Source organism: Hippocampus guttulatus, chromosome 11, assembly GCF_054856545.1.
Source record: "Hippocampus guttulatus isolate MCC_2025c chromosome 11, RoL_Hgut_1.0, whole genome shotgun sequence".
In the NCBI taxonomy this organism is placed as follows: domain Eukaryota; kingdom Metazoa; phylum Chordata; class Actinopteri; order Syngnathiformes; family Syngnathidae; genus Hippocampus; species Hippocampus guttulatus.
In genome coordinates this window covers 20,856,364-20,872,707 of record NC_141271.1, presented here as the reverse complement: position 1 = coordinate 20,872,707, position 16,344 = coordinate 20,856,364, and the positions used below count along the sequence as shown (strand labels likewise).

The 16,344-nt window shown below is 45.2% G+C and overlaps 2 protein-coding genes across 2 annotated transcripts; one reads left to right on the top strand and one right to left on the bottom strand.

The window, feature by feature from the left end:
- Positions 1 to 721: 721 nt before the first annotated feature.
- Positions 722 to 4,585, bottom strand: cnot9 (CCR4-NOT transcription complex subunit 9). Its single transcript, XM_086124490.1, has 8 exons — positions 4,253 to 4,585; positions 3,303 to 3,488; positions 3,106 to 3,221; positions 2,491 to 2,600; positions 2,317 to 2,426; positions 1,962 to 2,060; positions 1,796 to 1,887; positions 722 to 1,420 (listed from the first exon to the last, which is right to left on the bottom strand). Exons 1-8 carry the CDS (start codon positions 4,268 to 4,270, stop codon positions 1,252 to 1,254), a joined length of 900 nt encoding a protein of 299 aa, XP_085980616.1. The 5' UTR covers positions 4,271 to 4,585; the 3' UTR covers positions 722 to 1,251.
- Positions 4,586 to 4,655: 70 nt separating this feature from the next.
- usp37 (ubiquitin specific peptidase 37) lies at positions 4,656 to 16,337 on the top strand. The gene is made up of 24 exons (XM_086123206.1): positions 4,656 to 4,816; positions 5,388 to 5,602; positions 6,205 to 6,355; positions 6,507 to 6,598; positions 6,938 to 7,053; positions 7,163 to 7,240; positions 8,121 to 8,209; positions 8,321 to 8,417; positions 9,039 to 9,194; positions 9,285 to 9,416; positions 10,661 to 10,784; positions 10,870 to 11,126; positions 11,207 to 11,324; positions 11,651 to 11,730; positions 11,847 to 12,005; positions 12,114 to 12,167; positions 12,250 to 12,397; positions 12,485 to 12,704; positions 12,844 to 13,013; positions 13,109 to 13,169; positions 13,775 to 13,890; positions 13,973 to 14,042; positions 14,413 to 14,551; positions 15,372 to 16,337. The coding sequence occupies exons 2-24, from the start codon at positions 5,429 to 5,431 to the stop codon at positions 15,454 to 15,456; spliced, it is 2,886 nt and encodes a 961-aa protein (XP_085979332.1). The 5' UTR covers positions 4,656 to 4,816; positions 5,388 to 5,428; the 3' UTR covers positions 15,457 to 16,337.
- The last annotated feature ends 7 nt before the right edge of the window (positions 16,338 to 16,344 follow it).

The window sequence follows — 16,344 nt, the reverse complement described above, 5'->3', positions numbered from 1 at the left end:
TTGTCAAAAAGATTTGAATATCATGAAAAAGTTGATTTATTTCAGTAATACTATTCAAAAGTGAAACTTGTGTAATGCATACATGCACATGCATTCCGCACCGACTGATTCATTTCAAGTGTTAATTCGTTTTAATTTAGGTGTATGTATCTATATATACTGTATATATATATATATATATATATATACATACAAACGCACACACACACTTGTGCGGAGAACATGCAAACCCCACACAGGAAGGCTAGGGCACGGAATCAAACCCACGGCCTCTGTACTGTGAGGCAGACATGCTTAGCAGTTGTCCCGCGTCCTCATCTGTAAATATATGTATGGACGCCATTAAATGTGGGCTCCTCGGTCCAATCTGGCTAATGCACTCCAATATTGACTCGCTCGCTGTATGGCGTCTGCTTGTAAAAGTGAATTTGGCAAGAATGCAGCACAGCCACTTAGAAACAGCTTGTATCGAGAGCACACAAATGCATCTCACAGGATAATGGAAGCTATCAGGTAGCATGGTCTGCTAATGCAGTGGCCTCGCTCTTAGTTCCTGTTGGGCCCCGTTATATCTCCCCCCCCCCCGAAATATCAACTTTTTAACTGCATAAAGGGTGAATTGATATGTGAGCAACAATCAGAGCCCGTTTTCATGGCAAATCGTGTTCATCACATTTCGACGCCACGCTCTGCCCGTGTCAGTCTAAAAAAGACGAGCTCAGAGGTTTCAAATGTTTTATTCATCCAAAACTTTTTAAGTGTGTTACATAGTGAAAACTGCAGGAGGAAAAAAATTAGCCAAAAACATTTTGGAAGGGTTGGCAGTCATTAATGTACTACGTTTTAGTCAAATGTTGTCATTTGCTATTTACAACAGCACTGAAGGTACAGTATTTACAGTTTTCAACATAATTTTGTACAAAAACTTAAGTCACCTTTTGATCATTCAACCGTAAAATATGTCAGACTCCCAAAAGTGAGATGATCAAAACTGCCAACTGTAAACGGCATCTCCACCAATACGTATGGCGGCATGGTCCCCATTTCGGGGTCATTTGATCAGTGGATGTAAATCGTCCATCTCGGGGGGGGGGGGGGGGGGATTGTGATAGTGGAGATGACGAGTCCGCTAACAGAAGCAAAACGTCCAGAAGGAAATCAAATCGGAATGGACTGTAATGCAGCCCTTCCCTACGCGGACACGTTGTCCTAGCACCACGTTTGGCCAAAGTACAAGCAACTCTCACGGCATCACTGCGGGGCCAAGGGGATGCCCCGGGCGTCGGTCACCTGGCCCTCCTGGAGGTTCTTCACCAACTGGGCCAGCCAACGCTTGGTGGTGGTGTCGTCCTTCAGCACCTGCGCAAAGGTGCTGTCCTTCAGCTGGTCGGGCAGACACTGCCGCAGAGCTTCTCGGGCTCTGAACGCACAAAAAAGGTGACATTGTTTCAGTGATGCGATGGCCCCACCTACTGGCAGGTAACAAGTCATCTTCAAAGGCTAGACAGTCAATAAACTCAGGCACGATTGGACTTAAAACAGGTGATTGAGCGTGTCATCGCTACACCAAAAGACTGGACGATGTGGATCTAAAAGATCAGAAATGGCTTGCTCTACATTTGATTAAAAAAAAAAAGAAATGTGAAAACCCCTTCTTTTGAATGGGTCAATTGGACCCGCAGCATAACAGTCGAGTTAATCATTTTGAAATCTGGTTACCCCCCCCCCCCCCCCCAGTTATGTTGCAACGTCAGACCGAGCCCTCCGAGTCGCATGAAAGCAGAGCGCTACGTACCTGAGATTATCCGAGAGGCGGAGGTAGCATCGAACCACGTGCTTCAGCAGACGCGCCGAAGGCTCTTTGGACAACTGCAACACCATCTTCCCCTGTGGACACAACGGCAACGACATTGTCACGCGTCGTGGACGGCGAGCTTCAGAAGGTCGGCGGTGTCACTCACGAGGATCATGGCCACATGAGAGAAGCGCTCGTACGTCTGGCAGATGTAGGCCAGCCCCGTGTCGTCCAGCAGGATCTTCTGCAGGATGAAAGTGGCAACCTAGCCGACAAAATGGCCACCTTAGAGAACAGATACGATCCGAGCCCCAAAAGATGTGCAAGCAGACAATATACCTTTTCTTCATCAATTAAGAACTATTCCCAGTTCCTCTCGGACACATTTTCAGAATCGGGAATATTGTTTGGTACTTCATATTACATTTCCCACCACGTTGCACACTTTGACAAATGACTTGTCTTGCGGAAAACCCAGCGAAAGCGCAGCTGCGCGCGTCAATGTCACAAAAGCTCATTACCGTCTTGGAGAGTTCGCTTCCAGATTCCATGATGCGGAGACACAGCGGAATGATTTCAGTCGTGAGGAGGAAATTGATCACTTCCTGCTCATCCGTTTTGACCAAAGCGCCTGTGGTGACGACAAAGAGGCCGCTTAGGATGTACCCCGCCGACAGAAAAGAAAACGTACGTACCTATGACTCCCAGGCTGGTAAGTCGCAGGTACTCAAACGGGCGCGTTTTGCTGACAGTGTGCAGAAAAGGATAAAGGAAAAGGGGGATGTGAGCTGCGAGAAAGGCCGACCTAGAAAAAAAAAAAAGCAAAGGCATTCCAATTATTTCTTGCATATTGTAGTCACAGTATTTTATCACAACAACACTGTGCTTTACATTTAGGAAAGGACTTCTGTGATTTTGTGAGATATTAATAATATAACGAATAATTGCATGAAGATATTGTGCACCATTTCACAGAAACTGTGCTTAAGTAAACGTTAATAGCTCCGGAAAAATTCAAGTCAATGTAATGTACCGAACTTCCAAGTTAGAACTGAACGGTACTTCAAAAAATTTACTGTAACAGGTAAGAAAAAAGTTCAAATACCATATTCCTATGACAAATTAATTTTGAGGCGGCATTTAATCAGGTATGGTTTGTAGTCTGGAAATGACGGTGAACTGTAAGCATGGCTGCAAGCTTCATTCTATGTTTGATTGCATTGTGTTTTAAACCAGAGTCATTTTCTCTCCTTTCATCCCATCCCGAATATGTTGGAAGAATTCAGGAAGGCAGCGATTCCAAGAGTTACCTCGTTTCCGGGTGTGAGGCGACACACTGAAGAAGCGCTAAGGCGTTGCACACCCTGTTGGACTGGTGAGCAGTCAGCGTGGGTGGGTTTATCGAGGGATAGATGTTCACAATTTCCTAATACAGGGCAAGAAACGTACGTGAATAAACAAACCTACATCGGTGACCCTGATTAGTGACACCTTGCTAGACGGATACCTGCAACAGGGCGGCGATGGTGCCACATGAGTGCCAGAGCATGGGTGCCAGGTCGGGCACAGATTCCCGCTTCTTACTGAGCTCCAGCAAGGCGTTCTCTCTAGTCTCTGGGCTGGACAACTCATTGATCCACTGGTAAATCTTCTCCCGGTCTACCTGAGCCAAGGCAGTGACGTTGGTAACAGCCTGTCAAAAGGCCAGAGGATGCCAAGAATGAGCCATTCCTCGTGTAAGAGAGGTTATGAAACACCACTCCAACTATCCACCCCAAAATATATATCTATTGTGAGGTAAAAAGAGGGCTGAAAACAGTTTCGTTTTTGCTCCACTTCTTTTGTTTGTTTAAATATATATATTCAGTGTCCGGTACGCATTTATGTGAAACTGAACTTTGATGACAACCCCCCCAAAGAAAAGACCAAAAGCTAACCAAAACAATGAGTTAAATATCAACATAACTGCACAGTGCCCTTGGTTGTGCTGTTTGGTAACACAAAGGAATAACATGCAGCGTTATGACGTCGGGTTCAGGACACTTCAAGTGACAACCAACTTTGATGGTTGTCTGGTTAAGGTTATGAAAGCTTGACGCTATCATAAAGGTCACGCCTAAAATCTTGAGACGTTGGCCAGAAATCGGTGCCTTTTCACCGTTTTTAAAGAGTCACAACGTACTAAATATTTGATACAGGAAAATGACACCGTATACCACTTGGAAGCGTCTTGACAATATATGTCTGTTAATGCTGGTCCTGTGTAAATCAATAGGTATCCAATGCAATGAATTTGCGTTGGATCAAGAATGCTTGGAAAAGACAACTCTTAGGTGACAGATTTTGCCTGAACTTTCGTCCGTGACACCATGGTGAGTGATTGTCTGGTTGGTAGAAAAATTGGGGACATTCATTTTGCACTCCACAGATGATAAATACTGGATCGAAAGTACTTACGGCTCCCGTGGCCAGCATTCTCACAGTTTTACTAAGAAGAGTTTAAAAAAATTAAAAAGAAAAAAAACGTGAATTTCAATGGCGAGTGCAGTTCAAGTTGAAGAAACTGTAAGTGCTAACGCTAGCCGCTAGCAACTCATGTCTTCATACACTGAAGCGGAGTGTTGAAACTACATTACAAACAGCTCAACCTGGCGCAACCAAAATAATTAATCGCCACGCGCGTCCTGGTTTGCGCACACCGCAATACTTTCAAATTTACGTTCTTGTCGCTAAATTGAAAAAAAACCCCGCGTACTCCACTTTCGAGTTCTGCAAGACGCTAGTCGATGAGATATCGTGAGATTCGACGTAACTTGCCCGAGTCCTGCTCCCGCGCGTCATTTCCGGGGTAAATTTTCACGTTCCCGCCATCATCGCACTGCGCTGCTGCGAGTCCTCACCTCTGTGTCAACAAGATTCCCTGCAAGGAGCCGGCGGTGGATGCCGGCGAAACAAAGTTTGCTCTCTAAACAACGATATTTTGATCCCAATCGTTCCACAGCGAGCGTAGACCAACAGCAGGTGAGAACATTTCAAATGATGCAGTGTAAAACCAGGTCGCTGTTTTCACCTCCCCAAAATGACAAGCAGGCAAATTAGCCTGTTAGCCACGTAGCTTTACTAGCCGACCCGCTAATGTCGGCCTTCCTCCATCCATCCATTCCGAGAGGACGACATTGCCTCCGAAATGGACAACTCTGTCCGGTTCTCACGAGTTGGAATGAATTCTGTCAATACGTGTCCAACTTCTATTGGGGCGTTGGATTTCCTTACGATATGCGAGTGCTTGGTCTTCTTTTCGCTCAGTTTTCCTGCGGCGGTCACACAGTTGACCAGCCGTCACGCCAGTTTCCAAAAGCCCACACGTCGTGAGACACACAGTTTGACTTCTGTGACAGTTTTGTAAACCGATTTTTCATCGTTAGGAAATGTGTGACATGCTCGAACGTGCAAAGTGTGTGTTTGTGTTTGTTAGCCACTGTGCTATCTAGTTTCTAACTTTGACTCCGTCGATTCGTATGGGAAAGCTTAATTTTGCACGGGTTGAGCGAGTGTCCTGAACAGCTGGTTTTGGTCTTGCACCCCCCCATAGGATTACATTGATCCAAAGTGCACCGACGGGATAGTTAAGCCATGGCCACCGTTGTGCCCAAAGTGTCCAGTGGCGGCGCTGTGAAGATGCGCTACACTGGCAGCGATGTCAGCGTCTCGCGATGGAAGGAAGGAACTTTTGAGATACTGGAAAAGGATACCAAAGTCAGCCTCTACCTGAAATTCAACTCCGGCGGCGCGGGCAAAACCTTCCAGGTAATATCGAAATGACTTGAGGACTTTTTTTCTGTGAATTCTTTTGACGTCAATCACCATGTGGATTTTTGCTTTGTTTTTCGTGAATTGCTGTGCGAACTAGATGAGTTGACTTTTAGTGTATGAGTAATTTTGTATATACTACCCTTTTTTTTTGGTTGCACTAATTTGTCTCCATTCGGGCCATGGTTGAGCTGGAACACATTTCCAACTGGCCCCCCAAAAATAAAATCACCATAGCAGTCTTTGTAATTGATCTTAAAGTGATGAATATTTTCATTGGGCTCTATCACAGTTTTCCATCCGTCCAATTTCTATTGTGCCAATTCCTCATTAGTGATGTGAGTGAGCTGAGCCGCTTCCACCTGGCTTTGGGTGAGAGGTTTGGTACACCCTGGATTGGTGGCAGACAGTCCACATGAAGCCAAATGGTGTGATAGTTTCTTAATTCAATCTTTATTTCGATGAGAAACTGTAGACAAAATTTAGACCATGTCACTAACAAGCAATCTGAAAATGCATTAAAATAATAACTTAATACCAAAAAAGAAATTTAATGAAATCAATCAAAATGTCATTTGTCCCCCCCCCCCCTCCCCCAGCTGAATCAGAACGTAAAGAAAGTCTCCCTCGCTACGAACAAAATCACACTGATTTTGAAAGACAACCGCATTATCACCCTGGACCAGATGTCTTCTACTTTGGCCCGGAAGACTAACGACTATCTGGAGAAGCTGATGCAAGGAAAGACAAGTACTTGACCCCCCCTTTTTTTTTTAATGTTCTGAACATCTTCTAAGCCATTATTGGAATGGAAGCAGGCACTAAGAATGCCAAAGAATTCATGGTGTCATGTCAGATCTGCAAAGTGTATTTTGGCAAAGATTCTTCTTTCCTTGCTAAGGCATTTTAAAGTCATCCCATGGAAGTGTAAACTTCAGTCTGCCGACCCGCCGCTCATTGAAGAATGAAATCGGTTCCCCCGGGGAAAGACAGGTGAGCACTGGCTTTAAAAGTGCAATTTTGTGAGCATCTGTTGAACTCGCATCATTACCCACAGGGCCAGAACCTTTTTGCGGCGGCGGGTATCTCTGCGCACTTGAGCCACCGACCCTCTTAAAATGGAGAGCAGCTTCTCGGGTTTTGGTTTCTCTGTAGTGCCTCCATTTTGACAGATATCTCCGAAATAACACATTCCCTCAAGCCGATGAAATCTCACTGTCAATTTGAACTCTACTTTTCAATCTACTTTTAACTTTGAGAATGAGTCCTTTTGACCCACAATGTAAACCGGAGGGTTTAATCGAAATATTCATGACTTTGAACATCTTGCAGACAGCAACAAGACGTCAGAGTGCCGAAGGACGGGACGACTCAACACCGCGTAAACCACTGGGCAGCCCGAGCAGAGCCGCCTCCACGCCTACTCGAACCGGACTTTCCGAGAACCGGTACGATGGACGCCTACGTTGCTTTTGACGTTGGACCTCACTGCTTTTTGGTGTCTACAAGAAGCAGGCAAATATGCATTTGAATCATTTCCTAACCTTCTCTTTCCAGGAGTGAAAAGAGAAAGCGACTCCTCACCTCTGAAAATGACTTGACTGAGGACTACCCCAAGGAAAATGATTCCTCCAGGTAAAAGTCAGTCACACGTGAACTGAGTTGCAATGCACTTTGGACACACAATATTCATTAACCTCTCCTGTTATGTCGCGGGTCAGAATGGCGCGTTGTTATTTGTGGAAAAACGTCTGCTTGGCCAGTGAATGACTGAATGCTTTCTAAAGAATAATTGATGATATTGATGGGGGGGGGGGAAACAGCAATTGCAGAAATAGTTGGAAAGACATAGTTGGTGCCTGGTGATCAATTCATTGTGCTACTTGTGGTGGACATGCTATGGCCACCAGGCGGCTGTATCGGACATGAATATTCATGAGACGTCGCAACCGCTCGGTAAACTGCAGTTCTAAGTCTCGCTACGGCAGAACACTGCCACGTGTATCCCATGGTAGCCCATCTGTGGTGTTTCCCATGATGTGTTTAGAATTATGATCGCAGACTTTAAAAAAAAAAAAGAATAACACAAAGGGTGAATACGGTATGTGCACCTGTCTCCGTTGGAAACTTTGAATCAACAAAACAAAAGTATTTTTATTGATTTATTTATTCATTTCTCTTCAAAGCAACAACAAAGCCACTTTGGAGCCATCTAGGAAGTTTTTACTGAGCTGCAAAGATAAACTCAAGCAGGCAAATATTCATGAGACGTCGCAACCGCTCGGTAAACTGCAGTTCTAAGTCTCGCTACGGCAGAACACTGCCACGTGTATCCCATGGTAGCCCATCTGTGGTGTTTCCCATGATGTGTTTAGAATTATGATCGCAGACTTTAAAAAAAAAAAAAGAATAACACAAAGGGTGAATACGGTATGTGCACCTGTCTCCGTTGGAAACTTTGAATCAACAAAACAAAAGTATTTTTATTGATTTATTTATTCATTTCTCTTCAAAGCAACAACAAAGCCACTTTGGAGCCATCTAGGAAGTTTTTACTGAGCTGCAAAGATAAACTCAAGCAGGCAGAGGACAACCGCAGTTTAGGTAAAATCTCCAGCGGTGTCATCTTGACCTAATCTAGCCAGCGTCGTGCGATATCACGTTTGCACAGCATGTTTCGGCAGCTTTTTATTTTGTCGTCTTCCTCTCACTCAGCCCCCCTGGGTTCGACGACCCCCCTCCAGCCAACTTCATTCTACAGCGGTCGATCTGTGACCAAGGATTACAGCCAGAGCCACTCCTTTTCAGAAAGGTCAGCTCTGCGTGTATGGTGCGAAAATTGTTTCCCCCTTCCGTTTGACAACAACATGAATATCTCGGTAACGATGTTTCCTTGGCAAATGACATGAAATAGTATTAAAACTTCAAACGGATATTACAGTTGGTTTTCACAAAGCTTCTCGAATGATCAGAAAATGGTGGTGTTGTCGGAAAATGTCGGCTCTTTAGTAAATAGACAGGAGGCAGGGCAAACATAGATAATAAGAGAGATCAAATATGACCTGAAGTGCCCGCCAGTTTCTCCTCCGGCCAGGTCACGCACACAAACGGGAAGTTATCATCCGCACCATGCGACCGGTGCCCCCAAACTACAATTATGATAGCAAAGTAATGACACATGATCAGAGAGCGAGGAACACGGTCATCTTTCTTACCCTTGCGCACACACAAAAAAAAATGGTGAGGTGCCATCCGTCTTAGAATTGCAAGAATACACTATAATATATATAGAATAGAAATACACTAACTCTTGAACCGTGGAGCAATTTGACGAAAGTGTGTCACAGATTGGGGACTGTTAAATGGTGGGCAATCACGATGTCTCCTTGAAACCTTGAATACAGTAACAGCGATGACATATCCCACTTCTTAGGCCATCGAGTACGTCTGTGACGCCCGCTGCTAAGCGCAGCCTCCTGCTGCCCAATCACTCCACTCCTTCCAAGAAAGTACGGCCGTCCGTGGATTACGGCGGCTGGAACAAGCAGCGGCCCGCCGCCGCGGCCCAGTCGCAGCCTCCCTTGCAAGGGTAAGCCTCGAGTTTCTTGCCCGCCGGAGGGCCACCCTCGCTCGCGTGTATCTTCTGACGGCGCCGCCCGGTGTGCAAAATGCTTGGCAGGTTTTCAAATTTGGGCAACACTTGCTACATGAACGCCATTCTGCAGTCGCTCTTCAGCCTCCCGTCCTTCTCCAGTGACATGCTGAGGCAGAGCATCCCTTGGAAGAGGGTTCCCGTCAATGCGCTGCTCAGGTAGTCAAACGTTGTATTTTGTCAGAAGTCTCAGGAATAAGATTGCATTTTTCTGAGAAAAAAAAGTTGATTTTGCAGAATCGAGGTGCAATACTGCAAAAAATATTGGTATATTTGATTGACTCTTCCTCATACCAGATTTGAGAATGACAGTGTATTTTTAGGATTAAAAAATTTTAATATCATGACTATTCTCTAAAATACGCAATAATACAGTTAATTACAAGTGAGTGGATTTCAAATGTTACTTTGTAATGTCATTTTTTTCTTTCAAAAAATTGCAACTTTTTCCTCAAATAGATAAGAAAACCTTTATTAGTCTCGCAATTGAGAAATTCCCAATTCACAGCAGCAAAGTTATGAAAGGAAGAAGTAGAACAACAAAATATAGGAGCTGCTGGAAAGGCAGCCACTCTCGCGGCGCCATTTTGAAGTCAAAATAACACAACACAACACATAGGACACAGACAGTCGTGCAATATTCACCACTTTTCTGCATACACTTTGTTGTCTGAAGCAGTTATAGATGAAAGAGGAGAGGATCAAAGCGTCCTTTCACCAGTGGATCAGAGACCTCATGCCGAAAATGTGCACATGTCTGCTACAACCTAAGTTTCGAAAGCAAACACGAAGCTGCGGCGTCCATTGACGAAAAGAGATTAGTTCACTTCTCCTGTCCCACGTAATCCGCTTCAAACTCCAAGCCGCGACTCCCAGTTCCAAATCCGCATCGGCGCTCCGCGCTAACGCTCCTTCTTCTCATCGTCGGCTCCTCAAGCCTTACATCCATCCAGCCGCAGACCGATCAACAGCACCGACCCCTCCGCTGAACAAAGCGGGGCTGCGAAAAATGCTGCCCATTAAAGGCGCAAGACACAAGTGCCCCGGGACTGTCCAGCAACGACAGTCAAATGGCAGACAACAGTATTCTCACAATCCTAGAGTTTTTATCGAGAAAATATTGCGCTTTTTATTTAAAAAAAAAAACAAAAAAAACACTTAATAGTTATTACAACTTCTATCTCAATTTATTTAATGTTTTTTATAACATTGTTTGGTCATGTTTTGGCTTTTATCTTTCCTCCAAATACACACCGTCCCCTCAATTAAACTTTAATCTTGGAATATTAGAACTTGAATGTCAACTGTCATGACTTTTGATCAGATCCAGCATGCAGGGCTTGAAATGCGTCCGATTTTCTTCAACTACTGTAGTTGTGATTTGCCCGTATTGGTACGTCCAGGCGTTTTGCTCATCTTCTGGCCAAGAAGGACGTGGGCTGCCCGGAAACGCAAAAGGACCTGCTGAGAAAAGTCAAAAGTGCCATCTCGTCGACTGCCGAGCGTTTCTCTGGAAATGTGCAGAATGTGAGATGGAGACACGGTGAAATAAATCGTTTTCACGCATCAGTTTTGTTTGAACAAAGGTGCGTCATGTCATTTCCGTCACCAGGACGCGCACGAGTTCCTCAGCCAGTGTCTGGACCAGCTGAAAGATGACGTGGAGAAAATGAACAAAAGCTGGACAAGTGACGCATCTGTATCATCGTCCTCATCAGCGGCAATGTGTGAGAGTAGCCACGATGTGACGGAGCGCTCGCCGACGGCCAAGATGGACCCTGGTGAAGAAGCCAACCCCTCTCGCGTCTATACCTGCCCCGTGGCTGTTAACATGGAGTTTGAGGTGCAGCACACCATCACCTGCAAATGGTGAGGCCCTGTGGCTGCCCCTCTGCTTGTGGATGAAAAAGGGAGAATCCTCGTGTAAAAGCTCCATTTTTATTTTGCAGTTGTGGCGAAGTGGTGACCAAGCGTGAACACTTTAACGACCTGTCCATCGACCTACCTCGGAGAAAGAAGACCCTCCCACTTCGATCAATTCAAGATTCCCTGGACCTATTTTTCAGGGTGTGTCAACTTTGGCATGTTAAAAAAAAATCTTAACATATTCCACTATCCCAATCTATGGTGTGAGCTGTTTTTTCTTTTTCTTCTTCATATTATTTTGTAAACACTCCCTCCTGTTCTTGGTGCAAGCAGTAAATGGATAATGCTATACATTAGCCTGTCAATGATGTTTGCCAGTATGTGTTAGCATAAAGCTAACATGTGAAAGTGATGATTTGGTGGTTTAAATCCAAAACTTGCGATTCTTGAGACTCAACTCCTACCAAGTTGTTTTAAATCCTACTTTTGAAACCCGAGTGTTGTAAAACAACGTTTTCCTTCTGCAGCTGGAGGAAATTGAATACTCGTGTGAGAAATGCAATGGAAAAGCAGCCACAGTTACACACAAGTTCAGCAAATTACCCAGGTAAACACACGTCAAACCTGGAGTCGTGTGTGCAAGAATTAATATAAAACATAGTGGACAAAGAAGCCCCCCCCCCCCCCCCCCCGCTAATATTTTTTTTTCTTTTTCGCCTGCAGAGTGCTCATCCTCCACCTGAAAAGGTACAGTTTTAACGCCCAGCTGTCTCTGAACAGCAAGCTGGGCCAACAAGTGGTGATACCCCGCTACCTGACCCTACTGTCACATTGTACGGACTCCACACGGCCCCCCATCACTCTTGGCTGGAGTTCCCAAGCGTAAGCTCTCGAGAGTTTGTTTGTTTTTGTTTTTTTCCCCTCCCAATTTTTGTGAAAAATAATGTCTCTTTAACCCCCCACCCCTGACCCCTTTCTCTGTTTTTAAAGGTCGAGAGCACACAAAACCTCGCAGTCACTCAATGCGTCCACGGCACCTCTCCGGTAAATTATGATTGTACATCAACTCTCTCTCTGTCTCCTCCCATGTGAAATTCAATTAGAACCCGATGGTTGTGCGTTATAGCAAGGTCGGAGGGAAGTTGGTCAATTCCAACAACACATCTGCGCTAGTGGATTCAGACAGTGAAGAAGAGCTGATCAGAAAGGCGAGCACAAGCAGCAAACGACGAATCAGCAGCGGGTTGCCCGAAGATGATGAACGACCGGAACAGGTGAAGTTTTCCGGCAGAGGGGAATTTTTTTTTTCCTTTTCTTTTTTTTTTTTTTCTTTTTCCCCCTAATGTAGTTGTCATTCTTAGCGGGGAGTTTCCATGGATACGGCAGACTTCAGCGGGATTAATGACGACGAAATGTTAGAGGCCGTGCTGGAATTCAGTCGCCAGGAGGCCGGTCTCACCACTGCGTCGGCCCTGGATGACGAGCCGACGAGCAGTCCGGACACGGGCTTCGGGGACACGGATGCTCAGGAACTGGCCTTCCACACAGAGCTGATGGATACAGACACTAAACAGCCCGCGGGTATGTGTGTGTAAAAGAACACTATCTTGGGTCCAGAGTCGCTGTGTGACGGGGTTGTCGCCCGTGTCACCATTTTTATTTATTTGCTGGAGTTTTATCTGGACTGCGGTCAATTTGCATATCACTCGCTTGTATTTAGACGTGTTGGATTCCTTGGACTTGACCATGGACGAGAATAAGGAGAACCAAACCCCGGAGAGCTCGCAGGGCCAACAGGGGGAAATTGATTGGGTCCAACAGTACAATTTGGATCAGGAGAGGGAGGATCAGGAGTTGCAGCAAGCCCTGGCTCAAAGCCTCAAGGAGCACGTACGTCTTCTCAAATGTGTCATTTTCAACTAAATGACTGTTTGTGCGAGTAGACTGCTCATTTGTTGTCTTGTGCCCTCCGCATTTGCTTCCAGGAAGCCCAAGAGATGAGAGAGGCGGATGATCTGAAAAGGGCCACGGAGCTCAGCTTGCAAGGTGGGAACTGTCCATTCATTTCATGGGGTGTGCGCGCGCGCGCGCACTTCTGACTTTTTCCGGCCATCCTGTTTGAAACAAATGAGACGTGACTTTGTGCCCGGTTGCACTTTTATAGCATTTGTTGACAGCTTGGCTAAATATTCAGATTCCGAAATTGATCCTCGTGGGGCAATGAATGGGACGGAATCCATCAGTTATTGGCATGATTTTGCAACTTAAATAGATTTTTATAATAAAACAAAAAGGCATAAAACATGGAATATTCGAGTTATGAGAGGAGACGCAACGTGGGGGACACCGAAGGATCTCCTCCTTCTAGCTACTGCCGAACACTGTCGCTTGTGATTGACAAAACGGTGGATCATCACCCAGTCTGGCTGCCATTATTGTATGGTTGGCCCACAACTTAATATCCAAAGCGGCTTGCTCTCGGACACATTTGGGGCAATCGGCAGCTCCTAAAAGATTCACAGGCGCTGGAGAGATCCAATCATTTGTACACAAGCCCAAATCCCCTTCCCATCATGTCCCCTTTAAAGCCACAAGTTGTCTGTCGTTAATGTGACGGCGACATGAGACTAAGAATGTCGTCCCTCTGACAGAGTTCAACAATTCTTTGCCTGAGCTCATGTGCTCGGACGACGATTCCGGCAACGAAGATGTGCTCGACATGGAATACACGGAAGCTGAAGCCGAGAACCTCAAGAGGAATGCTGAGGTAGCTCGCATCTGTCGATGCCCGCCTTCTCGACTACACAAGGAAGATTATTTCTGAAGACCCCGTCACCTCTCTTCCACAGTGCGGCGACTTGCCCAACTCCTTTCGGCTCATCAGCGTCGTCAGCCACATCGGGAGCAGCTCCTCCTCTGGTGAGAGCCTCGCTGGTTTTGACCTTGCCCAAATATTCTTTTGGAATGTCTGCTCCCATTTGGCCCAAACATGAGAATGCCAAATTAATGGACGGCAAGCTATTCCCCCACAGAAAAATGGGTCCACCTGACTTGGAGCACATTTTTCCTCCCAAATTTGAAGCAAAAAAAAAGCAGTAAGATGACCGCGACAGTCTTAATGGTCTTGTGAACTCATATCAACTAACCATTTAAAATCAGACATTGGTGTGTGTGACCTTTCATGGATAGCAGCCCAAAAAAAAAAAAAAAAAAAAAAAAAAAAGTACCTAGACTGTGTCGGTGGCGGACTGCAAGAGGAGCCTTAACGGACGCAGTTGGGTCTCCTCAGGCCATTACATCAGCGACGTGTACGACATGAAGAAGCAGTCGTGGCTGACGTACAACGACCTGGATGTGTCGCGCACGCAGGAGGCGGCCGTCCAGCGGGAGCGCGACCGCAGCGGCTACATCTTCTTCTACATGCACAAGTGAGTCGGCGTGTTTGGACGGTGCCAAATGTCCTGTTGCTTCCGAGCGCTTTTGATCATGTTCAGGGACAAGTTTATTTGCCGACAACTATGTTTACGCACATGCATTTTTAGAAAAGGTGTGGTTCTTTTTATCCTCTTCCAAAAGCACTTGCCCTGTCCGATCAGTCACATGGCAAGAGGATATCGACTTCATCGCTGTGGGTGAGATGGCAGTTCAAAGCCGTTTCTGCCGTCTCAATCAGGGATGAGACAATGTTCTGCTGGGGAAAAAAAATAAAATATGCCCCTTTCATATGTGCATTTACTTTGTCATCCTGTCACAGTTAAACTTATGTTAGGCCACTTTTTCAATACGTTTTCTTTTCCGTCCAGAGTGGTACCTTGACCGCAAGTTTAAATCATTTTATGTGCTATTCATCCATTCCAGGTCCCCAAAGAAGTTTGGTTACATCATTTCAATAAATAAAAATGATTTCAATTCGTATTTGACTTTGTCCTGTTGGATAATGAAAGTATCGGCGGCCGTGGCCGTCCTTGTCCACATATGCAAAGGCATTTCAGTCATGAAGTCGATATCTTGCGTGACAACTCGACCATGTGACTGATCATTATGAGTGAATTGCTGCGTTTTCCATTTGATTCTCACTAACTTGCAAGTCGAGGTACGGACTTCAAAATGTGGACACCTAAAAGTCAATGTAGCATCGATTTATGTCCTTGTCGGTCCAGTGAGTTCAATGTTACCGTCAAGAAGAGCAGCAGGAGAATGTCCAGATTGTTAGATGAAAGCCTCGTATGTTCATCTGTCTGTTGTCAGGGATGTGTTTGAGCAGCTGTCCGAAATGGAGAAGGCCCCCGGCAATGTCTCAGACTTTGGAAGAAATGTCCTGCAGCCCCTCTGAGCTCCACCAAATCTTTGGCCACAAAACAGCCAGAACGTAACTAGACTGGTGTCTTATTTACTACTGATTGCTCTTCTCCCCGATTCTCTGCTTTCAATTTTGACACATGTTGCCCGCAAAACACAACGGAAACATAACTGTCTACTTGACTAGTGCAGTTACCGTACATTGCCTTGGTGTTTTGGGGTCTGCAGTTCTTTGCTACGTACGGTTCCTTCAATGAACTCTTTTGTCGTTTTCACTAAAACACTTGATGAATTCTCTATTTTTCTTCCTCAACCCTCCATTTGTTTTATAAAGTAAATACAAAAATGCCTATGTTGGATGATAAGCTATTGTTTAGAGTGTAGAAGGTTGCTGTATTTAGCGAGTACAGTTGGTGCAATATCCTTTTCGGCACAATTCAAGCTTTGTGTACATTTTTCAGTGTCTCTCCCCAAGTTGCTGTTTGTGCTATATTCCTGTTAAGTCTCCTCCCCCCCCAAAAAAAAGCCCGCCTATGTCTTGCGTTCCGATCATGTGCCTCCCGAGAAGTCTTTTATAGAGGTTATGTATGAGCTTTACGTTTGGGGGTTTTTTTTGTTTTGTTTTTTTGCCCACCCAATATTTTTGTCAAAAATTTCAATTTTTGTAGTCGGGAGTTTTTCTATTTATTGCACCGGTCATTTGTCCAAATTGACCGGTGAAGATGCAGAACACCAGGGAAGTGAAATCTGTTACGATGAATTCAAACCTTCTCGTCGGTCCCATTTAGTCTTTTTGCAGAGAGATTAGCTCACGTTTCCAAACACGACACCCTCCTGAAATCGACCGTGTTCAGTTTCCTGTTCAACCTGACAGAATTCTTACAGCCGACTTTGGTAATAAAATATTACAACGAACGTCGAA